The sequence below is a fragment of the Bombina bombina genome, chromosome 2 (genome assembly GCF_027579735.1).
Source record: "Bombina bombina isolate aBomBom1 chromosome 2, aBomBom1.pri, whole genome shotgun sequence".
NCBI lineage: Eukaryota > Metazoa > Chordata > Amphibia > Anura > Bombinatoridae > Bombina > Bombina bombina.
The window spans coordinates 601200025-601224877 of record NC_069500.1 but is presented as its reverse complement, the minus strand read 5'-3'; the positions used below and the strand labels follow the sequence as shown (position 1 = coordinate 601224877).

General features: G+C 41.8%; 1 protein-coding gene across 1 annotated transcript in view; it reads left to right on the top strand.

Moving 5' to 3' along the window:
* The window catches only part of SMC5 (structural maintenance of chromosomes 5), a 515710-nt gene that overhangs the window by 83816 nt on the left and 407041 nt on the right, over nucleotides 1-24853 (top strand). Inside the window, exon 10 of the mRNA XM_053702514.1 lies at nucleotides 19198-19352. Within this exon, the coding sequence (XP_053558489.1) occupies nucleotides 19198-19352 (155 nt within the window). The remainder of the gene's footprint in view (nucleotides 1-19197; nucleotides 19353-24853) is intronic.

Below are 24853 nucleotides of genomic sequence, written 5' to 3'. Positions count from 1 at the left end.
ATGTGAGGATTGCCCTTCCACCTGAAACCTCCCTGGTATCTCCCAAACAGCTCTCTTCCTCCCCGTCAACACTCTTCACCACCATCTTAGGTACTGGTAGAAAATTTGCCAGTATGCAGTTTAGGGCTTTTTTTCTGCAGTGTAGGGTTCCCTCCTAATATCTCTAACCCTCCCTCCCTCCTACTAGTAGCAGCCATCTTAGGTTCTGGCTGCCAGTACCTAGTTTATAGGTATTTTTAAGTTTATTTATTAATATTTTTTTTTTCTGTAATGTAGGGACCCCCTCCCCTTCTAATTTCCTCTTCTGTAGTTTAGCGACCCATCAGCCTTTCACCCCACACCTCCCACTAGCACTACTGCATGATCATCACAGTATTACGGTCTGTAACGATATGGCAATGGAACACTGATTGTGCTCTTATCATATGAAGGCAGATGCCCAAAGCTCATTAACAGCAAGCTTCGTTTGCCATTTGAAAACAGAGACTGCTTAGGCTTCCAACATGTCGGATTCAGATCTACGTTATGTGTTATGCTGGGCTTTTCACTGCATGACGTAGATCGTCAAATTGGGATAAGGAGTTAATATCCTATTTTAATTTATTTTTATTTTTTATAGCATTCAGAACCATTAAAATGACAGTCAACTCCTTGAGATTTTTTTAAATAAAATGTTTAGTTATGCATAATGAAACCACATTGCAATATACTTTTCATTATTTGTCTTGCCCGCTTTTCATGTTATTCAGTTTTGAAAATAGAGCAATTTCTATAACTCTGAAGACCCTGAAGTGCACCTACCGACTTATCAAGGCTATAACCCTGCTACATATCTGTCCCTAATTAGCTTTAACTGTTAACTGCAAAACAATTCATTTTATACTAACTTTACGACAGACTAGCTTTTTTGTCTGCAGACTAAAGCCCAGATTGGCTCCTTCAAATAAGGCAAATTTGGTGGGTGGAGTTTGGCTAATGAGAAATAATTGTAGTAAAAAGCATGTTCATTTGTTTTAGGACTTGGTTGATATGTTCTATAGCAACACAACAGAAATGTCTAGTAATTACACGATGTTTACTGTCCCTTTAATTGAAATGCAAGTGACCTATACCTACATAAATTCAAATGTTGCTAAAGATAGGATGAAAATGAGCCGTTAGCAGAGAGAATTGCAGTCTCTAATATTTAGGAGAGAAAAAGTAATGTGGAATAGGGACCTGGGGAATCTATTAAAAAACAACTTGGGTTGGACCGTTTATAACTACCCCTACAGCATAAATAAAGATCAGCTGCACTCCTATAATACTTGATGTTTACTGCATTACAGAAGTATGTCAACAATAAAAAATTTAAATATATTTGTAGCAATCCGTATTAGTGGTGTTGCACAAAAATGCGTTTTCTATAGTTAACAAAAAGCCCTCTAATTTTATGATAATCAGCATGTTTCAGATGTGTTTGATTTAGAAGTGCTTTGCGGGTTTAAGTGAACATGTGTTGGATGCAATAAGTGTAATGTCACTTTCAATCCATTGATCTTAATTTAAAAAAATACATTGTAAACAATATGTACGGTGCATTTTTAAAATATATACATTTTAAATAACTTTAGTTTGTGCAGAATTAGACAGGCCCTGCTCTGGCAGAGGGTGGAGCAGGTAGGTAGTTAGAAGCCCCAAGGCAGAACATGCTGTGATCTGATATGTCATTGCAGATAAAGCAACATATCTGCAGGAAGTGTAATCACTTTTGCTTTGCAGTACAGCTTCACCTCAGACTGTTCTCTTCAAACGGCACTGTGCTCTGGCTGCACAGTGTAAGTTTTCCTTAACACTGCAGCCAGTGTAAAGTGCTGTTTGAATAGAACAGATAAATATAGTGCAGTGCTGCAAAATGGCAGCACATTGATTGATGATGGCTCCTCTCAGTATGCAAAGCTGTGACTCCTGAATGTGACGTTCTTGTGAGCAATGTACCTTTTTTTTTTTTTTTTTCCTCTGCAGCTAATTTTGCTTTTCAATTTTAAACTGCTGCAGTATATTATAATGATTTTAAAAAGTGTTTTATTCTCCAGTTAATCAACACATTGCTATTTAGCTGCTGCTTTAGTGTATATGCCCAATTTCAAATTTTAATTTATTTTCAAAATGACCTGCAGAAAAATTTTCACTAAAAAACAAATATCGCAGAAAGTGAAAAAAAGTTCTGCCTTTGGGGTTAGAAGCCATATCACTGAGCCATTAGACCATTGTCATGCTAACTCTTGCTCATATTGCCCCACTGGTCATTTTTCTTATAGCATGCACTGGCATATTTTTAGGAAAACAAATTCACTAGAAAAGTGTGCCGGCCAAAGCTTTACCAAGTATAGATGTTTAAAATTATATTCATATATTGCAAATAAAGTATGATTTTTTAGTGTGTGTATGCCCCGAGGTAGATTTTTTTTTTTTTTTTTCACTTTCTGTGCTTTTGTTAAAGGGACAGTCTAGTTCAAAATAAACTTTCATGATTCAGATAGGGCATGTAATTTTAAACAATTTTCCAATTTACTTTTATCCCCAATTTTGCTTTGTTCTCTTGGTATTCTTAGTTGAAAGCTTAACCTAGGGAAAAAAAACTGGGGAATGGGTAAAAAAGGGATTATCTATCTTTTAAAACAATAACAATTCTGGTGTAGACTGTCCCTTTAAAATTCTCTGCAGGTCATTTTGAAATTTAAATAAAATTTTGAATTAGGCAGCTACAGTAAAACACCAGTTCAATTGCAATGGATTGATTAACTGGAGAATAAAGCAATATATTTTCTTCATAAATGGAAAGAGTCCACAGCTGCATTCATTACTTCTGGGAATTCAGAACCTGGCCACCAGAAGGAGGCAAAGACAACCCAGCCAAAGGCTTAAATACTCCTCCCACTTCCCTCATCCCCCAGTCATTCTTTGCCTTTCATCCCAGGAGGTTGGCAGAGAAGTGTCAGAAGTTTTGAATTCGTCTCTTATGGAGGGTAGTACTCTTCGGCATGGGACTGGAGTTTTAAGTAGTCCTGTCAGCCTTTCAGTGAAAGCCTGGATGAAAGTTAGAGTCCGGACATGCAGGATAAGTCTTTCTGCGAAACCATCCCGACTCGTTTTAACAGCTCCACAAGCAATCGGCGTTGAAGAGTTTCACTGCCTGTTTTCTTCTCTCAAGTCCATGGCAGAGGCGATGCTACTATCTGTCACACTTGAAGGGCCGTGTTCCTGTTCCACGGCGTAGATTCAGGTAAGATCGTTTCATTTTACTTTCTTCATGAAATGTACTTTATTACAGATATTTTTCCATGGGGCTACAACCTAGCCGGAACTAACTTATATCTAAGGGTCTCAGTGAGGCTCCTTTTGTATCTTGGAATCAAGGGTTAATATCTCTTGAGGGGGGTTGTTGAATAGGGGGGTTTATAATCATATTTGTTATATGATTCAACTTGCTTATGTGTAGTGCATTCTGGCTCATGGCTTGGGGAACATAACGGCTTTTGGAAAGTGACGCGGCCTTACGGTCGGGCACTCCTTTTTTTTTTTTTTTTTTTGTGACTATACTGTTCTCCTGGTGACGTGCGTGGTCATGTTTTTGGCCTCCATTTCCGCATTCCTGACCATGTGGCGACGGAGAAATTCTGGTCTGCTGGTGTCAGGTTCAGAGGAGGTGGTGAGTGCCCCAGCCACTGTGGGTGTCAGGTGCCATTTAGATTTTTTTGGTCCAATCTTCTGTATCAATATCCTAGTTATGGAGGAGTCTGATATTGTGGAGACGGACGTCTCTGTTTCAGTTTATACTCCTTGCACAGAATGCGTATTGCCCCGGATGATACAAGCTTATCGGAATGCTGTATTAGAGTGCTCAATTCCTTCGGAATCAAGGGGCCTCTGGGGCTTCTGTCCTCCGAGTGGCGAGTTCCCTTCCACCATCGCTTACTATGCATGCTGGTAACCCAGAATTTGCTTATGTTTTCTGGAAAATGGCTTGTTCCTGCCGGGGGTTTCCACACGATATCACATGTCCATATTTCTTTCATGTAATTAGCAAGAGTCCATGAGCTAGTGACGTATGGGATATACATTCCTACCAGGAGGGGCAAAGTTTCCCAAACCTTAAAATGCCTATAAATACACCCCTCAGCACCCCCAATATTCAGTTTTACAAACTTTGCCTCCTATGGAGGTGGTGAAGTAAGTTTGTGCTAGATTCTACGTTGATATGCGCTCCGCAGCAGGTTGGAGCCCGGTTTTCCTCTCAGCGTGCAGTGAATGTCAGAGGGATGTGAGGAGAGTATTGCCTATTTGAATTCAATGATCTCCTTCTACGGGGTCTATTTCATAGGTTCTCTGTTATCGGTCGTAGAGATTCATCTCTTACCTCCCTTTTCAGATCGACGATATACTCTTATATATATATATATACCATTACCTCTGCTGATTTTCGTTTCAGTACTGGTTTGGCTTTCTACAAACATGTAGATGAGTGTCCTGGGGTAAGTAAGTCTTATTTTCTGTGACACTCTAAGCTATGGTTGGGCACTTTTTTAATAAAGTTCTAAATATATGTATTCAAACATTTATTTGCCTTGACTCAGGATGTTCAACATTCCTTATTTTCAGACAGTCAGTTTCATATTTGGGATAATGCACTTGAATCAAATATTTTTCTTACCTTAAAAATTTGACTTTTTTCCCTGTGGGCTGTTAGGCTCGCGAGGGCTGAAAATGCTTCATTTTATTGCGTCATTCTTGGCGCTGACTTTTTTGGCGCAAAAAATCTTTTCTGTTTCCGGCGTCATACGTGTCGCCGGAAGTTGCATCATTTTTTGACGTTCTTTTGCGCCAAAAATGTTGGCGTTCCGGACGTGGCGTCATTTTTGTCGCCAAAAGCATTTAGGCGCCAAATAATGTGGGCGTCTTATTTGGCGCTAAAAAAATATGGGCGTCGCTTTTGTCTCCACATTATTTCAGTCTCATTTTTTCTTTGCTTCTGGTTTCTAGAAGCTTGTTCCTTGGCATTTTTTCCCATTCCTGAAACTGTCATTTAAGGAATTTGATCAATTTTGCTTTATATGTTGTTTTTTCTATTACATATTGCAAGATGTCTCACGTTGCATCTGAGTCAGAAGATACTTCAGGAAAATCGCTGTCTGGTGCTGGAACTACCAAAGCTAAGTGTATCTGCTGTAAACTTTTGGTAGCTGTTCCTCCAGCTGTTGTTTGTATTAATTGTCATGACAAACTTGTTAATGCAGATAATATTTCCTTTAGTAATGTACCATTACCTGTTGCAGTTCCATCAACATCTAATGTTCAGAATGTTCCTGATAACATAAGAGATTTTGTTTCTGAATCCATCAAGAAGGCTATGTCTGTTATTCCTCCTTCTAGTAAACATAAAAAATCTTTTAAAACTTCTCTTTATACAGATGAATTTTTAAATGAACATCATCATTCTGATTCTAATGACTCTTCTGGTTCAGAGGATTCTGTCTCAGAGGTTAATGCTGATAAATCTTCATATTTATTTAAAATGGAATTTATTCGTTCTTTACTTAAAGAAGTACTAATTGCTTTAGAAATTGAGGATTCTGGTCCTCTTGATACTAAATCTAAACGTTTAGATAAGGTCTTTAAATCTCCTGTGGTTATTCCAGAAGTTTTTCCTGTTCCTGGTGCTATTTCTGAAGTAATTTCCAGAGAATGGAATAATTTGGGTAATTCATTTACTCCTTCTAAACGTTTTAAGCAATTATATCCTGTGCCGTCTGACAGATTAGAATTTTGGGACAAAATCCCTAAAGTTGATGGGGCTATTTCTACCCTTGCTAAACGTACTACTATTCCTACGTCAGATGGTACTTCGTTTAAGGATCCTTTAGATAGGAAAATTGAATCCTTTCTAAGAAAAGCTTATTTGTGTTCAGGTAATCTTCTTAGACCTGCTATATCATTGGCTGATGTTGCTGCAGCTTCAACTTTTTGGTTGGAAACTTTAGCGCAACAAGTAACAGATCATGATTCTCATAATATTATTATTCTTCTTCAACATGCTAATAATTTTATCTGTGATGCCATTTTTGATATTATCAGAGTTGATGTCAGGTTTATGTCTCTAGCTATTTTAGCTAGAAGAGCTTTATGGCTTAAAACTTGGAATGCTGATATGGCTTCTAAATCGACTCTACTTTCCATTTCTTTCCAGGGTAACAAATTATTTGGTTCTCAGTTGGATTCTATTATCTCAACTGTTACTGGTGGTAAAGGAACTTTTTTACCACAGGATAAAAAATCTAAGGGTAAAAACAGAGCTAATAATCGTTTTCGTTCCTTTCGTTTCAACAAAGAACAAAAACCTGATCCTTCATCCTCAGGAGAAGTTTCAGTTTGGAAACCATCTCCAGTCTGGAATAAATCCAAGCCTTCTAGAAAAGCAAAGCCAGCTTCTAAGTCCACATGAAGGTGCGGCCCTCATTCCAGCTCAGCTGGTAGGGGGCAGGTTACGTTTTTTCAAAGAAATTTGGATCAATTCTGTTCACAATCTTTGGATTCAGAACATTGTTTCAGAAGGATACAGAATTGGTTTCAAGATAAGACCTCCTGCAAAGAGATTTTTTCTTTCCCGTGTCCCAGTTAATCCAGTGAAAGCTCAAGCATTTCTGAAATGTGTTTCAGATCTAGAGTTGGCTGGAGTAATTATGCCAGTTCCAGTTCTGGAACAGGGGCTGGGGTTTTATTCGAATCTCTTCATTGTACCAAAGAAGGAGAATTCCTTCAGACCAGTTCTGGATCTAAAAATATTGAATCGTTATGTAAGGATACCAACGTTCAAAATGGTAACTGTAAGGACTATCTTGCCTTTTGTTCAGCAAGGGCATTATATGTCCACAATAGATTTACAGGATGCATATCTGCATATTCCGATTCATCCAGATCATTATCAGTTCCTAAGATTCTCTTTTCTGGACAAGCATTACCAGTTTGTGGCTCTGCCGTTTGGCCTAGCTACAGCTCCAAGAATTTTTACAAAGGTTCTCGGTGCCCTTCTGTCTGTAATCAGAGAACAGGGTATTGTGGTATTTCCTTATTTGGACGATATCTTGGTACTTGCTCAGTCTTTACATTTAGCAGAATCTCATACGAATCGACTTGTGTTGTTTCTTCAAGATCATGGTTGGAGGATCAATTCACTAAAAAGTTCATTGATTCCTCAGACAAGGGTAACCTTTCTGGGTTTCCAGATAGATTCAGTGTCCATGACTCTGTCTTTGACAGACAAGAGACGTCTAAAATTGATTTCAGCTTGTCGAAACCTTCAGTCACAATCATTCCCTTCGGTAGCCTTATGCATGGAAATTCTAGGTCTTATGACTGCTGCATCGGACGCGATCCCCTTTGTTCGTTTTCACATGCGACCTCTTCAGCTCTGTATGCTGAATCAATGGTGCAGGGATTACACAAAGATATCTCAATTAATATCTTTAAAACCGATTGTACGACACTCTAACGTGGTGGACAGATCACCATCGTTTAATTCAGGGGGCTTCTTTTGTTCTTCCGACCTGGACTGTAATTTCAACAGATGCAAGTCTTACAGGTTGGGGAGCTGTGTGGGGATCTCTGACGGCACAAGGAGTTTGGGAATCTCAGGAGGTGAGATTACCGATCAATATTTTGGAACTCCGTGCAATTTTCAGAGCTCTTCAGTCTTGGCCTCTTCTGAAGAGAGAATCGTTCATTTGTTTTCAGACAGACAATGTCACAACTGTGGCATACATCAATCATCAAGGAGGGACTCACAGTCCTCTGGCTATGAAAGAAGTATCTCGAATTCTGGTTTGGGCGGAATCCAGCTCCTGTCTAATCTCTGCGGTTCATATCCCAGGTATAGACAATTGGGAAGCGGATTATCTCAGTCGCCAAACGTTGCATCCGGGCGAATGGTCTCTTCACCCAGAGGTATTTCTTCAGATTGTTCAAATGTGGGAACTTCCAGAAATAGTTCTGATGGCGTCTCATCTAAACAAGAAACTTCCCAGGTATCTGTCCAGATCCCGGGATCCTCAAGCGGAAGCAGTGGATGCATTATCACTTCCTTGGAAGTATCATCCTGCCTATATCTTTCCGCCTCTAGTTCTTCTTCCAAGAGTAATCTCCAAGATTCTGAAGGAATGCTCGTTTGTTCTGCTGGTAGCTCCGGCATGGCCTCACAGGTTTTGGTATGCGGATCTTGTCCGGATGGCCTCTTGCCATCCGTGGACTCTTCTGCTAAGACCAGACCTTCTGTCGCAAGGTCCTTTTTTCCATCAGGATCTCAAATCCTTAAATTTAAAGGTATGCAGATTGAACGCTTGATTCTTGGTCAAAGAGGTTTCTCTGACTCTGTGATTAATACTATGTTACAGGCTCGTAAATCTGTATCTAGAGAGATATATTATAGAGTCTGGAAGACTTATATTTCTTGGTGTCTTTCTCATCATTTTTCTTGGCATTCTTTTAGAATTCCGAGAATTTTACAGTTTCTTCAGGATGGTTTAGATAAAGGTTTATCCGCAAGTTCTTTGAAAGGACAAATCTCTGCTCTTTCTGTTCTTTTTCACAGAAAGATTGCTAATCTTCCTGATATTCATTGTTTTGTACAAGCTTTGGTTCGTATAAAACCTGTCATTAAGTCAATTTCTCCTCCTTGGAGTTTGAATTTGGTTCTGGGGGCTCTTCAAGCTCCTCCGTTTGAACCTATGCATTCATTGGACATTAAATTACTTTCTTGGAAAGTTTTGTTCCTTTTGGCCATCTCTTCTGCCAGAAGAGTCTCTGAATTATCTGCTCTTTCTTGTGAGTCTCCTTTTCTGATTTTTCATCAGGATAAGGCGGTGTTGCGAACTTCTTTTGAATTTTTACTTAAGGTTGTGAATTCCAACAACATTAGTAGAGAAATTGTGGTTCCCTCATTATGTCCTAATCCTAAGAATTCTAAGGAGAAATCGTTGCATTCTTTGGATGTTGTTAGTAGCTTCAACATAATATTTCAATGCTCTAAGTCTTTCCGAAAGACTTCTAGTCTATTTGTTATCTTTTCCGGTTCTAGAAAAGGCCAGAAAGCTTCTGCCATTTCTTTGGCATCTTGGTTGAAATCTTTAATTCATCATGCCTATGTCGAGTCGGGTAAAACTCCGCCTCAAAGGATTACAGCTCATTCTACTAGGTCAGTTTCTACTTCCTGGGCGTTTAGGAATGAAGCTTCGGTTGATCAGATTTGCAAAGCAGCAACTTGGTCCTCTTTGCATACTTTTACTAAATTCTACCATTTTGATGTATTTTCTTCTTCTGAAGCAGTTTTTGGTAGAAAAGTACTTTAGGCAGCGGTTTCAGTTTGAATCTTCTGTTTATGTTTTTCATTAAACTTTATTTTGGGTGTGGATTATTTTCAGCAGGAATTGGCTGTCTTTATTTTATCCCTCCCTCTCTAGTGACTCTTGCGTGGAAAGATCCACATCTTGGGTAGTCATTATCCCATACATCACTAGCTCATGGACTCTTGCTAATTACATGAAAGAAAACATAATTTATGTAAGAACTTACCTGAGAAATTCATTTCTTTTCATATTAGCAAGAGTAAATGAGGCCCGCCCTTTTTTGTGGTGGTTATGATTTTTTTGTATAAAGCACAATTATTCCAATTCCTTATTTTTTTGATGCTTTCGCTCCTTTATCACCCCACTTCTTGGCTATTCGTTAAACTGAATTGTGGGTGTGGTGAGGGGTGTATTTATAGGCATTTTAAGGTTTGGGAAACTTTGCCCCTCCTGGTAGGAATGTATTTCCCATACGTCACTAGCTCATGGACTCTTGCTAATATGAAAGAAATGAATTTATCAGGTAAGTTCTTACATAAATTATGTTTGCTGGCGCATCTGCAACTTCCAGAAGTTAGTTTAAGATATTATTCACATTCCGTTATCCAGGGCTATTCAGGCATAGGATGGCCTGTTCAGCTCTTTGGGGGAACGACTGTTTGGCGTTGTCGGAAGATCTCATCCTGGATGGATCTGAGAATTTTCAGTCTGTTTCTTCGAATAGCTTACAGAATTAGACATAAGGGGATTAAGTAATTATCTTCTAGTCTTGTTTATTGAGTATCCCTTCCCAGTCTGAGCTTGGAAGAACAGGGTCCCTATTGGGCCAGTCCTGCGGGTGCGGAATTTTATCTGGAATGGATACTCGTGATTGTTTAATCGCACTGTTGCTTCTAAGGAAGTTTGGACGTGTTTTAGTCCTATGTTTGCTTATTTCACAATCTCTCTAGGTGGGATTCAGTGCGGCCTTTGACGGTGACCCTTGGATTCAGGCTGGTCCTGATTAGGTTCAGATGCTCTGTCTTGAGGCCTAATCGGACACGTGGCGCCTGTTTTGCCCGGCTAGTCAGGTTAGTACGCCGAGTACTTCACATTATGATTTGTGTTATTTCTTGTTTTTCATTAACAAGTTTCAGCTAAGCATTCTGAGAGGACCTGAGGGTCCGTGAAGCATAGGGGATTGGGTCAGTCCTCATTAGCCTTTTCATGTTGGTCGACTGGGACTAGGAGTGCTACTGTGACACTCAATGGATTCCATTTTTCTGTCGGGTCTTGTAGTGTCTCCTTCCCCGCGTGGGTTGGAGGTTGGGAGGACTTCGGGTCTCCTTGCTGCCGATTCCTTGCCTTTAGGGTCTCTTTGGAATTGACCTTTTTGGTCTTGTTCCTTGAGGTTCTCTTCCTTCGGGTTCGAGACTTCTGGAATGTATTGGGTTTCTTTTGTTACCTGGGTTTGGGATGCTCTGCATTCTTCTCCCTTGGGTGTGGTCCTATAGTTATGTATCCTGAGAGGACTATGGAGACTAGCTTTTGTTCTACCCTCTACCTTCAGGTGACTCTGTCCTTGTTTTTTCCTGGTCTTGGACTTCCTTTGTGTTGTCTTTGGCGCCCTTGGGTTCTAGAGTATTTGCGTGACTCGTGCCCTTGCTTATATTTGGAGGGTGGACTCCTGCTAGGGGTGTCTATTCCCTTGGGCGGGGAATTTCAAATGAGTCTTGTTCCCGTTCTCCGGTTTAGTCCGGTTGTCTTGCTCTGTGAGCTCCGATTCCCTCAGACGAGGTATCTTGTGTTCCCTGGGGTGTTTGTTTCTAAACGATTCTGGGGCCCTAGCCGAGGGTTCTTGTCTTGGATCCTTTGGATGTCTGGAGACTTATGATCCTGCGGACTGGTTCGGGGCGACCCAGGTTCCCGGGAACACTGGCTTTGGCCTAATGGCTAGCTCGTTGAAACTGCTAGCAGCTGAGCCAGGATTTCGTTCACCTTTTGGGTGCTGGTATGTTCCTTAAGGCCGGTTTTGTCCTTGGAAGGTGTCCCGCAATGGTTTATAGACTTTGCAGGCCTGTAGGCTGATAGTTGACATTCATTTCCAGCTATGGCTACTTGTTCTTCACAAGTGCATTTCCTTCACTTTGTGGGGTTCTGTGACACGATAGTTGGCACATGGACTTTTACAAAGTGTAGTCAGATTTTTATTTGGACTTTCCCCTTTGAAGGGGTAGTTATCTTCCTTAAGAGGTGGGGTTTTCTTCTCTCGGGAGGGTCGTTGTCCTGCCCTGTGTGCAGGAGGTTGGAACAGGGGCTAAGGTATAGCGGTCGGCTCTTCTGGGATTCCATATCGGGACTGTTATAAGGAGTTGTGCCAGGGCTTCTCAGGGAGCTACTGCACTTTTCTCTGTTCAGGTCCTAGGGGGTTCTTGAAAGACCGGATTGGGTTGGCACCTGAGCTCTGTTGGGTGAGTTCCTCCCCTTCCATTTCCTGGAGGCTTGTGGTTTTTTTCTGTTCGCCTTGTTCCCCCTGTCTTTCAGACGTGCCTGTCGCTTAGGCTGGTCTGGTGTTTGGAGCAGGATCGGTGAGATGTTGCTCTGCTGCTTCGTCCTTGGGTTGTCGAGGTACGGTGAGCCTCCTTGAGGGCTCTGTGTCTTCTCCACGTTCAGATTCTGTGGGAAGGACTGGTGGCCTGTGTCGTGTCCACGGTGTAGTAGATGATTAGCAGCCTGACGGGTCGTAACCTATCTTCAGCTGCTCCTTACTTGCCCTGAAGGTTTTCAAATTTCAGAGTCCTCTTTGGATGACTGTAGCGTGCATTGTTTTGACTCAGGTGTTTACCTAAAGTGCTGCACCTGGTTGCGGTTCTGAAGATTTAGATATCTGAGCGACCTTTGTGACTCTGGGGACTTTCGTCTTCAGTTGTATTCTAGGGTGCAATTGCACTGTCTTTAGGAGAAGATCTCTTCTCTGTTTCAGATTCCTGGTCCTACCTTGTGGTTTCTGTACAATTTGGGGTCTGGGTGTTGCCTTCCCTTGTGTCTTCTAGACTGATTAGGTCTCTGTGAGCTTGGCCCGGTTTCTCTGGTTTTTACCTTGTATTTTTATAGGGACTTGCTGTACCCTATTCGGGTTTTTCTGGAGTCCTTGATGGATGTTCATCCGTGTCTTTCCCTTTGTGGGAAGATTACAGTGGTCTGATCCCTTTCTCTAGAAAGGGGTGTGTTTGGGACTGATGGCCAGGCGACGGTGTCTCCTGGAGGCTTGTTGGCTCAGTCTTGTCTAGTTCCTGCGGTCTCTAGAAAGGCTTGTGGACTATCTATGGGTCTGTGTCTTTGAGGCCTTTTCAAGCTTTTCTCGGCTTCAGACTAAGCGGATTTTGTTGGGTAGGGGTTTCAGGCCTGGTGCCCTCAGAATGGGCCGCCTCTTGTACTCCCCCATTTTAGCATTCAGTGTCCTCTATAGCTTGGGTATTGTTTTCCCAAAAGTAATGAATGCAGCTGTGGACTACATTTATGAAGAAAAACTTAAATTATGCTTACCTGATAATTTTCTTTTCTTCAGATGGAAAGAGTCAACAGCTCCCCGCCTGTATTTTTCTATGGGGCGGCCGTAATTTTTGTTCTTCTGGCAATTTTTTCACCCTGATATTTCTTCTACTGTTCCTTGTTCCTCGGTAGAATGACTGGGGGATGAGGGAAGTGGGAGGAGTATTTAAAGGGACATGAAACCCACATTTTTTCTTTCATGATTTAGAAAGAGAATGCAATTTTAAACATCTTTCTAATTTACTTCTATTATCTAATTTGTTTTATTCTCTTGATATTCTTTGCTGAAAAGCATATCTAGATATGCTCAGTAGCTGCTGATTGGTTGCTGCACATAGAAGCCACGTGTGATTGGCTCACCCATGTGTACTGCTTTTTCTTAAACTAAGGATATCTAAAAAATGAAGCAAAATAAATAATAGAAGTAAATTGTAATGTTGTTTAAATTTGTATTCTCTATCTAAATCATAAAAGAAAGATTTTGGGTTTAGTGTCCCTTTAAGCCTTTGGCTGGGGTGTGTCTGCCTCCTCCTGGTGGCCAGGTTCTGAATTCCAAAAAGAAATGAATGCAACTGTGGACTCTTTCCATCTGAAGAAAAGAAAATTATCAGGTAAGCATAATTTTTTTTTTTATAGTTTTAGAATACATTGCAGGAGTTGAATATTGCACTGAAATTTAGTTGCAGAGATTTTTTTGTTTTGTTTTTTTAGTTTTCAAAATGTTTCTTGAATACATTTGTTTCCTTTGCTATTGGTCTAACATCACATAATTATAAGGTAAAAAGGTACATTGTTCACAAGAATGTCTTACTTTCAGGAGTCACAAGCTTTGCAGACCGCGAGAGGCAAGGGGGCAGGGTTGAAAAAATCCCTGAGATCCAGTCATCAATCAATGTGCTGCTGTTTTGCAGCACTGCTTTGCATTTGACTGTTCTCTACAAATAGCGATTGGCTCTGGCTGCACTGTGTTAAGGAAAGTTAAATCACTAACAGTTTTTACATGTGTCCCATTCTTTCTACAGACATGTTGCATTTTCTGTGATGACCTCTCATATCACAGCATGTTCTGCCTATATGTTAAATATCTATCTTTTAAAATTATGGGGAGGTGAAGTGAGATTAAAATCCTTCACTATGCACAAAATGTAGAGAGATTAATTTATTGTGTAGCCCATTAACAAATTTAGACAAATCAGAAGAGAAAAATAGTATATGCGGATTAACTTCTTAGCCAGGGTGTTTTATATGTATATTGTTTTCTTCTTAAACGGGAAGAGTCCACAGCTGCATTCATTACTTTTCGGAATTCACAACCTGGCCACCAGGAGGAGGCAAAGACACCCCAGTCAAAGGCTTAAATACCTCCCACACTTCCCTCATCCTCCAGTCATTCTTTGCCTTTCGTCACAGGAGGTTGGCAGAGAAGTGTCGGAAGATTTTTATATAGTCTCTTATAGAGGGTAGTACTCTTCGAAATGGGACTGGAGTTTTTAGTAATCCTATCAGCCTCTTAGTGAGAGCATGGATGAATGTTAGAGTCCGTAGATGCAGGGAGAGTCTTTCTGCGAAACCATCACAACTCCTTAGCAATCAGCGTTGACGAGTTTCGCTGCCTGCTTTCTTCTCTCAAGTCCATGTCAGAAGCGAAGCTACTATTTGTCACACTTGAAGGGCCGTGTTCCTGTTCCACAGTGTTGATACCGGTAAGATCATGTCATTTTACTTCAATGATATGAAATAAAGTATTGTAAATGAAGAAGTCAGGGTCTCCTTTTATCTTTATAAGGAATCAAGGGTTATTGAACAGGGGGGACTTTAATAATGTTTATGTGATTCCATCTGCTAATGTTTAGTGTTACTTGGGCTCATGGCTAGTCGGAACATAACAGCCTTTTCTTGTCAGGCTGCACTGCCCTGTAGGCCTTAGCGCGATTTTCTATGGCCTGCACGGTGTACCTTGTGATGAGGTGTGGTCACGCTTCTGTGCTCCATTTTCGTATTCCTGACCGCATGGCGACAGAGTCTGTTTCGCTAGCTGTCTGGGTCTCAGGAGGTGGTGAGTGCCCCAGCAAATTGTAAGGTGCCATTTTTTATTTTTTTGTCATAAATTCTATATACCAAGTTATGGAGATTTCTGACTTTTTGGAGACGGATGTCTCTGATTCAGATTCTACTTCTTGTGAAGAGTATAAAATGGCCTGGGTAATCCATGCCCATCAGTTATGTTCTGAATGCTGCTCTAGAGTGCTCTCTTCTCCCGATACAGGGAATTTAGAGTCCGCTGAGCCATCCGCCCCTGGGGATCCCATATCCCGTGTGGCGCATCCCCTAGAACCTTCTTTGGCTACGTAAGCAGGTGTCCCTAATTCCGCTACCCCTTCTCCGAAAGGCGGCTTGTTTCCTCCAGAGGTTACGGCACGGTTCTGCATGGCCATATCTATGGCCCTGGTGCAATTTACATCTTCCAGAGGAGGTGTTGTTGAGATACTGTCCGTGTTATGCTAACCGGGACTCGTCAGGCGTGGAATCGCCTGGGTCAGATCAGCCATTGGAGGAAGCGGTCTCCTCTAAAGCTTTAGGGGCCCTGGCGGAGGCAAGTCTTGCTTTTCATTATAGACTGGCGCTCCTTCGTGTTATGCTATGGCATGTTTTGGCGGTGCTGGAGGATCCCAGTACTAATAGGTTAAGGGATCCTCTGTCTTTTTTTCCAGACGGCAAGCTGGGTTAGATGTGTGGGGATGAAGTTAATCTCCTGGCCATCTTCAATTTTTATTTTTGGGTATCTTATTCCAGTTCCGAGCTTTGGAAGAATGGGGTCTCTGGTGTACCCATTCTTCTTGGGCGTTCACCTGCGGGTGCTGCCCTTCTTTTATTTGATCCGGTAGGATGTATTTTATTTATTTTTTTAAGAAGCTCATGTCTGTTATGATTTCTCCATTGGGAAATATTTCTTCTCTGGAATTTGATACTAGCGATTTTGTGGTCGATTGGGCACTTCCGCGGAAGTTGCATGTTAAGGTGTTAGTACACTGTTATGTCTTTAGATCCTTTTATCGAGTCCTCATTTTGGTCTCAAATTTTCTGTGGCCTGGTTCAGTTTGGAGGGCCCTATGTAGCAGGCTGGTCCTGATAGGGTGCTATTTCTGTTCCTATTTCTGTTCCTTATGGTCTATCATCCACGTGGTGCCGGTATAACCGGCTGACATGGCTGGGTGGTGAGATGCTCTCTCGGATGAGGAGTTTATTATTCTTGGTGTCTCTTCCGATCGAATAATCTTTTGCTTTTTGCTAAGAATTTTCATGAAGTGAACCTTCCATGAGTTACATAAATTTTGAGGCTCTGCCCATGCAGGGCTAAAACATGGTAGAGGAAGCCTTAGCTCCCAAACATCAGGCTGGTTCTCGTTCTGCCTTTGGGTGGGGCATCATGGGATTGTACTCAATCCTCACTGTCCTGTTCTTCATGGGCGGGGGTGCAGAGCGGATCCTACTAGGGATCAATCTGGGCGATTTCCCTCGTCTTCTGTTTTGAGGTTCTCCTTTTTGGAATCCGTTTTTCCGTGATGACGGTTTCTGGCCCTTTGGGTTGAGATTTTTGCGCCTTTTGTCCCCTTCCTTGGGGTTGGCTTCAGGTCATCTGTTTCTGGAAGTTAAAGCCTTTTGGTTATTCTACTTCCGGGATCTCGTCTGATCCCATATTTTTGGGAGATTTACAGATTAGATCGTCTCCCCTTTTTCCTGCGTCGCCCCTGCTATCTTTCGCCAGGGGCTAGGATACATGCTCCTTCTTCAATCCTCAAGCTGTAGGGGGGCCAGGGCATCTGTAGCAGGAGGTTGTGGGCTTGAACTTGGGTAAAGCTCCTGTTTTCTCATCCGTTTTTGTGATTCTGGTGATAGCATTCCTAAGCAGAGTATTCTGTTTTCTCATACTTAACTTAGTCTTTAGACTTAGTGGAAATTGTCCCTAGAGACTTAAGGCCTTCCAGAGTGGCTGCGTGGCCTCACCTTTGCCTATCACCCTTTATGTTGGGAGTTTTATCTCGCTGTGGGTGTCTTAAGCTCTCTGTGTATGGGACATTTAGTGAAGGTTCAGTGTCCAAGGTGTCTTGGATATGACTGTGATTGCATCGCCTGTGGTGCAAAGTCTATTCCGGATGGGGTAACCTAGTGGTTCGTCAGGGGTTATTAAATATTTAAGCTGGCTCTGAGTTTTCGAGTGCCCAGGTTTGTTTGTCCTGTCTTTGACTGGAATTTTGGGGGTCTGTATCCAGATCCCTTAGGACTGATTCGGGACTGCCCAGTTTCCCGATTCCGGGATGTCTTCTGTTCCTGCGGGCGTTTTTTTTTCTCTCTTGCAGGGAGATTTAGAATTCTTACTGGGCCGGCCTTAGTGGCCGGATAGTTTTTCTTCTGTAATGTCCTTTTGAGCTTGTCTACAGCTTTACGTTTCAGCCCCACTGTAGTAGCCTGAGGGTTAGCTTAGCTGTCTAACGAGCGGAAGGTTTGCAGTTTGAAACCATCTACAGCCTTTTGCACCTTGATTGTGTGCTAGCAAGCTTTTAAGTTTTGGCTTCACTTTCCCTCCCTTTTGGGGTGAATTTGACATTCCATAGTAACCGCATGGTGCTTGTAGGTACTTTTTATTCCTCTGTTTAGTGGGGTTGTTCCCCCTGCCTTGCGTGCAGGATGTCAATGTGAAGAGATGGATTTCTTGTGCCATGCCTTACTGTAGTTCCAGTAGAGGGTCTCCTTTTGAGAGTGCCCTTCGTCTTCATGAAGGGGACTGTGTCTGGGTTATGGAACCTGAGCTCTTTGGGGGCCTCGATTCCTCCCTTTTTCCTTCCTGCAGGTCCTGATGATTCAGGGTACCTTTTAATCCCCAAATCTTTTGGACATTATCAGTCACTTTGGTGCTGGGTCCGTTTACCGGAGCGAGAGTCGGGGATCTGTCTGATCTGTTGATCTTACCCGCATATCAGTTATTGTGATCCTCCTTTAAGCGAGAGGCTTCGCAGTGGATCCCTCCTCGGCAGGTAATTTTCTCTACTGGGTTCTCGGTTCGGTTCCTTCCTTTCCGGTCCCTTTTTGGGAAGGTCCTGTCCTGCACTGTTTCAGAGTTCTTCTTCTGATGAAGGTCCCGTGCATTTTCATAGCTAGGGTGGCGACCTGTGGTCGCTAAGTCCTTATATTGTAGCATGACGCCTACGGCTTGGAGGAGCATAGATATCTGCTGTTTTTTTTTCTTTTCTTTTTCAGCGACTCGAGGGACGGTTTGTCTTTCGGATCGCTCTGTGTAAGGGAGGGATTTTTCGTTCTTGCGGTTAGGTTTTCAGGACATTCTGGGTCCTTTGTTTGTGGTAGAGGGGGCTTTACAAGTCCTTGCTTTGCTGGGTCGACAGAGTCTCTGTTCTTCCCCGCTGGGGGAATGTGGATGTTTCCCCTTTCATTTGATCTGGGGTGAGTTTAGTTTTGCTGGCTACATGCTTTTTGGCTCAGTCGAGTCTAATAATCCTGAGCCGTCTCTAGCAAGGGCCTTGCTAGTTTTAACTGTTGGGCAGTTATCTCAGCCTTTTTTCTTTTTGTCCTTTGCCTTCTAGTGAAGCAATTTTTTCTGTTGGGAGTTTTGGGTTTTAGTCTGTGGTGCCCTCAGAAGGGGCCGCCTTTTGTACCCACCCGTTTTGCATTCAGTGTCCTCTATAGCTTGGGTATTCCCAAAAGTAATGAATGCAGCTGTGGACTCTTCCCGTTGAAGAAGAAAAACTTAAATTATGCTTACCTGATAATCTTCTTCTGACGGGAAGACTCCCATAGCTCCTCGCCCGCGTTGTGGTGGCCAGGTTCTGAATTCCCAAAAGTAATGAATGCAGCTGTGGACTCTTCCCGTCAGAAGAAAAGAAAATGATCAGGTAAGCATAATTTAAGTTTTTCTTTCTGCTATTGTTTCATTTCGGCACTAATGTTATTTATATAGGTATTCCCATAAAATACACAGCATATAGTTTGTGAATGCCATCAAAGTTTACAAAAGCTAAATGTTCATTAAAAACCTTAAACTATTTTGTTTAGATATTTATTTATGTTGATAATACTCGAAATGCAGATTTATTTATATTCTGTGCCTTTGAAAACTTTGGCGGGGGGGGGAGGACAACATGGACACAAGTTATCTACAAAACTTTACATTACTAGAGAATAGGAAAACCTGGTCTATTAACTTTAGAAACAATTACATAAGTTTGAGATTTTTTTTTAAAAATGATTATTTAGGATTTTTTTTTCTTTTACTCAGATCAAGCTTATCGTCTGAAACAATTTGAGAATTTAATGAATTTAAAGGAAGAAAAACTGAAGAATCGATTTAGTGACACTTATAAAGCGCTTGTGTGGTTAAAACAAAACAAAGATCGATTCAAAAAGACCGTTTGCTACCCCATTATGTTAGAAGTAAGTATTGGTACAAGAAAAAATGGTATATTGTGTGTGTTTGAATATAAATATATAATATACAGAAGTATAAGATAAGACATCTAATTTTCTTTCCAATGGCATGGAGAGTCCATAAATCCATTCTAATTACTAGTGGGAATTTAACTCCTGGCCACCAGGAGGAGGCAAAGAACACCCTGCAGCAAGGCTTCAAGTATCCCTCTTACTTCCCATAACCCCAAGACATTATTTTCCTTTGTACATAGTAGGATGTGCAAAGATGGTGTCTGGGTAGTTTCCCTGCAAGCAAGGATTGGGGCAATGCTGTGTCCATGTAATCCTCTTTAGTAAGTGTAATGGTGGCTATTAGCTGTTGGAGGTCGGTGAGGTATTTATGCTAACAATTTATGCTAACCCCTATATAGAAAACCAGGGTTGGTTACCCTGCTATTGTATCTTCAGGTCCCTGTTAGCGGTCGGATGAGGCTAACAGACCTGGAGCTGCTGTGACCCTGGAGGGTAAAGATATATATATATATATATATATATATATATATATATATATATATATATATATATATATATATATATATATATATATAATTTCTTTCATGTAATTAGCAAGAGTCCACCCCTCACCACACCCACAATTCAGTTTTACAAACTTTGCCTCCCGTGGAGGTGGTGAAGTAAGTTTGTGCTTAAGATTCTTCGTTGATATGCGCTTCGCAACAGGTTGAAGCCCGGTTTTCCTCTCAAAGTGCAGCGAATGTCAGAGAGATGTGAAGAGAGTATTGCCTATTTGAATACAATGGTCTACCTCTAGGGGATCTATTTAATAGGTTTTCCGTTATCGGTCGTAGAGATTTCTTCTCCTACCTCCCTTTTCAGATCGACGATATACTCTTATATACCATTACCTCTACTGATTCTCGTTTCACTACTGGTTTGGCTATCTGCTATATGTAGAGGAGTGTCCTGGGGTAAGTAAATCTAAGCTATGGTTGGGCACTTTATATGTAAAGTTCTAAATATATGTCTATAAACTTATATTTGCCTTGATTCAGGATAATCAGTATTCCTTTTTTAAATACAGACTGTCAGTTTCATTATTGGGATAATGCATTTATTTATTTTTTCTTACCTTGAAAAATTTCATTTGACCTTTTTTCTCCAACATTGGTGTGTCCGGTCCACGGCGTCATCCTTACTTGTGGGATATTCTCTTCCCCAACAGGAAATGGCAAAGAGTCCCAACAAAGCTGGTCACATGATCCCTCCTAGGCTCCGCCCACCCCAGTCATTCTCTTTGCCGTTGCACAGGCAACATCTCCACGGAGATGGTTAAGAGTTTTTTGGTGTTTAAATGTAGTTTTTATTCTTCTATCAAGTGTTTGTTATTTTAAAATAGTGCTGGTATGTACTATTTACTCTGAAACAGAAAAGGATGAAGATTTCTGTTTGTAAGAGGAAGATGATTTTAGCAGACAGTAACTAAAATCGATTGCTGTTTCCACATAGGACTGTTGAGATGAAGTAACTTCAGTTGGGGGAAACAGTTAGCAGACTTTTCTGCTTAAGGTATGACTAGCCATATTTCTAACAAGACTGTGTAATGCTGGAAGGCTGTCATTTCCCCTCATGGGGACCGGTAAGCCATTTTCTTAGTCAAAAACAAACAGAATAAAGGGCTTATTATGGGCTAAAAAACTGGTAGACATTTTTATGGGCTAAATTGATTGCTTTATTTGTGCATATTATTCAAATTTAGGCTAACAATTGACATTTATAATCTTGGGGAACGTTTATAAAACGGCAGGCACTGTATTGGACACCTTTTTCAGTCAGGGGGCCTTTCTAGTCATAGACTGAGCCTCATTTTCGCGCCATTAATGCGCAGTTGTTTTTTGAGAGCAAGGCATGCAGATGCATGTGTGAGGATCTAAGAATCTCTGAAAAAGCTTTTAGAAGGCGTCATTTGGTATCGTATTCCCCTCAGGGCTTAGTTGGGTCTTAGCAAAGGGTTAAAGCTCTGAAATTTGGTGTGCAATACTTTTAAGGCTTTAAGACACTGTGGTGAAAATTTGGTAATTTTTGAACAATTCCTTCATACTTTTTCACATATTCAGTAATAAAGTGTTTTCTGTTTGAAATTTAAAGTGACAGTAACGGTTTTATTTTAAAACGTTTTGTGTGCATTGTTGACAAGTTTAAGCCTGTTTAACATGTCTATACCTTCAGATAAGCTATGTTCTATATGTATGAAAGCCAATGTGTCTCCCCATTTAAATTTATGTGATAATTGTGCCATAGCGTCCAAACAAAGTAAGGACAGTACTGCCACAAATAATGATATTGCCCAAGATGATTCCTCAAATGAGGGGAGTAAACATGATACTACATCATCTCCTACTGTGTCTACACCAGTTTTGCCCATGCAGGAGGCCCCTAGTACATCTAGTGCGCCAATACTTATTACCATGCAACAATTAACGGCTGTAATGGATAACTCCATAGCAAATCTTTTATCCAAAATGCCTACTTATCAGAGAAAGCGCGATTGCTCTGTTTTAAACACTGAAGAGCAAGAGGACGCTGATGATAATTGTTCTGTCATACCCTCACACCAATCTGAAGGGGCCATGAGGGAGGTTTTGTCTGAGGGAGAAATTTCAGATTCAGGAAAAATTTCTCATCAAGCTGAACCTGATGTTGTGACATTTAAATTTAAATTAGAACATCTCCGCGCACTGCTTAAGGAGGTGTTATCTACTCTGGATGATTGTGACAATTTGGTCATTCCAGAGAAATTATGCAAGATGGACAGGTTCCTAGAGGTTCCGGTGCCCCCCGACGCTTTTCCTATACCCAAGCGGGTGGCGGACATAGTAAATAAAGAGTGGGAAAAGCCCGGCATACCTTTTGTTCCTCCCCCTATATTTAAGAAATTATTTCCTATGGTCGACCCCAGAAAGGACTTATGGCAGACAGTCCCCAAGGTCGAGGGGGCAGTTTCTACTCTAAACAAACGCACTACTATTCCTATCGAAGATAGTTGTGCTCTCAAAGATCCTATGGATAAAAAATTGGAAGGTTTGCTTAAAAAGATTTTTGTACAGCAAGGCTACCTTCTACAACCAATTTCATGCATTGTTCCTGTCACTACGGCAGCGTGGTTCTGGTTCGAGGAACTAGAAAAGTCGCTCAGTAGAGAAACTCCATATGAGGAGGTTATGGACAGAGTTCACGCACTTAAATTGGCTAACTCTTTTATTTTAGATGCCGCTTTGCAATTAGCAAAATTAGCGGCGAAAAATTCAGGGTTTGCTATTGTGGCGCGCAGAGCGCTTTGGCTAAAGTCTTGGTCAGCGGATGTGTCATCCAAGACAAAATTACTTAACATTCCTTTCAAAGGTAAAACTTTATTTGGACCTGATTTGAAAGAGATTATTTCAGACATCACTGGAGGAAAGGGCCACGCCCTTCCACAGGATAGGTCTTTTAAGGCTAAAAATAAGCCTAATTTTCGTCCCTTTCGCAGAAATGGACCAGCCTCTAATTCTGCATCCTCTAAGCAAGAGGGTAATGCCTCACAACCCAAACCATCCTGGAAACCAATGCAAGGCTGGAACAAGGGTAAGCAGGCCAAGAAGCCTGCCACTGCTAACAAGACAGCATGAAGGAGTAGCCCCCGATCCGGGACCGGATCTGGTGGGGGGCAGACTCTCTCTCTTTGCTCAGGCTTGGGCAAGAGATGTTCAGGATCCTTGGGCGCTAGAAATAGTTTCTCAAGGTTATCTCCTGGAATTCAAGGAACTACCCCCAAGGGGAAGTTTCCACAAGTCTCACTTATCCTCAAACCAAATAAAGAGACAGGCATTCTTACATTGTGTAGAAGACCTGTTAAAGATGGGAGTGATACACCCAGTTCCAATAAAGGAACAAGGAATGGGATTTTATTCCAATCTGTTCGTAGTTCCCAAAAAAGAGGGAACGTTCAGACCAATTTTGGATTTGAAGATCCTAAACAAATTTCTCAGGGTACCATCGTTCAAAATGGAAACTATTCGAACGATTCTACCCACCATCCAGGAAAGTCAATTTATGACTACCGTGGATCTAAAGGATGCGTACCTACATATCCCTATCCACAAGGAACATCATCAGTTCCTAAGGTTCGCTTTTCTGGACAAACATTATCAGTTTGTGGCTCTTCCATTCGGATTAGCCACTGCTCCAAGGATTTTCACAAAGGTGCTAGGGTCCCTTCTAGCGGTTCTAAGACCAAGGGGCATTGCAGTAGTACCTTACTTGGACGACATTCTAATACAAGCGTCGTCCCTGTCAAAGGCAAAGGCTCATACGGACATCGTTCTAGCCTTTCTCACATCTCACGGATGGAAGGTGAACAAAGAAAAGAGTTCTCTGTCCCCGTCAACAAGAGTTCCCTTCTTGGGAACAATAATAGATTCCTTAGAAATGAGGATTTTTCTGACAGAGGTCAGAAAATCAAAACTTCTAAGCTCTTGTCAAGTGCTTCATTCTGTTCCTCGTCCTTCCATAGCGCAGTGCATGGAAGTAATAGGATTGATGGTTGCAACAATGGACATAGTTCCTTTTGCACAAATTCATCTAAGACCATTACAACTGTGCATGCTCAAACAGTGGAATGGGGATTATACAGACTTGTCTCCAATGATTCAAGTAGATCAAAAGACCAGAGATTCACTCCGTTGGTGGCTGACCCTGGACCATCTGTCCCAGGGAATGAGCTTCCGCAGGCCGGAGTGGGTCATTGTCACGACCGACGCCAGTCTAGTGGGCTGGGGTGCGGTCTGGGAATCCCTGAAAGCTCAGGGTCTATGGTCTCGGGAAGAGTCTCTTCTCCAGATAAACATTCTGGAACTGAGAGCGATATTCAATGCTCTCAGAGCTTGGCCTCAACTAGCAAAGGCCAAATTCATAAGGTTCCAATCAGACAACATGACGACTGTTGCTTATATCAATCATCAAGGGGGAACAAAGAGTTCCCTGGCGATGAAAGAAGTGACCAAAATAATTCAATGGGCGGAGGATCACTCCTGCCACTTGTCTGCGATCCACATCCCAGGAGTGGAAAATTGGGAAGCGGATTTTCTGAGTCGTCAGACATTTCATCCGGGGGAGTGGGAACTCCATCCGGAAATCTTTGCCCAAATAACTCAATTATGGGGCATTCCAGACATGGATCTGATGGCGTCTCGTCAGAACTTCAAGGTTCCTTGCTACGGGTCCAGATCCAGGGATCCCAAGGCGACTCTAGTAGATGCACTAGTAGCTCCTTGGACTTTCAACCTAGCTTACGTATTCCCACCGTTTCCTCTCATTCCCAGGCTGGTAGCCAGGATCAATCAGGAGAGGGCCTCGGTGATCTTGATAGCTCCTGCGTGGCCACGCAGGACTTGGTATGCAGACCTGGTGAATATGTCATCGGCTCCACCATGGAAGCTACCTTTGAGACAGGACCTTCTTGTTCAAGG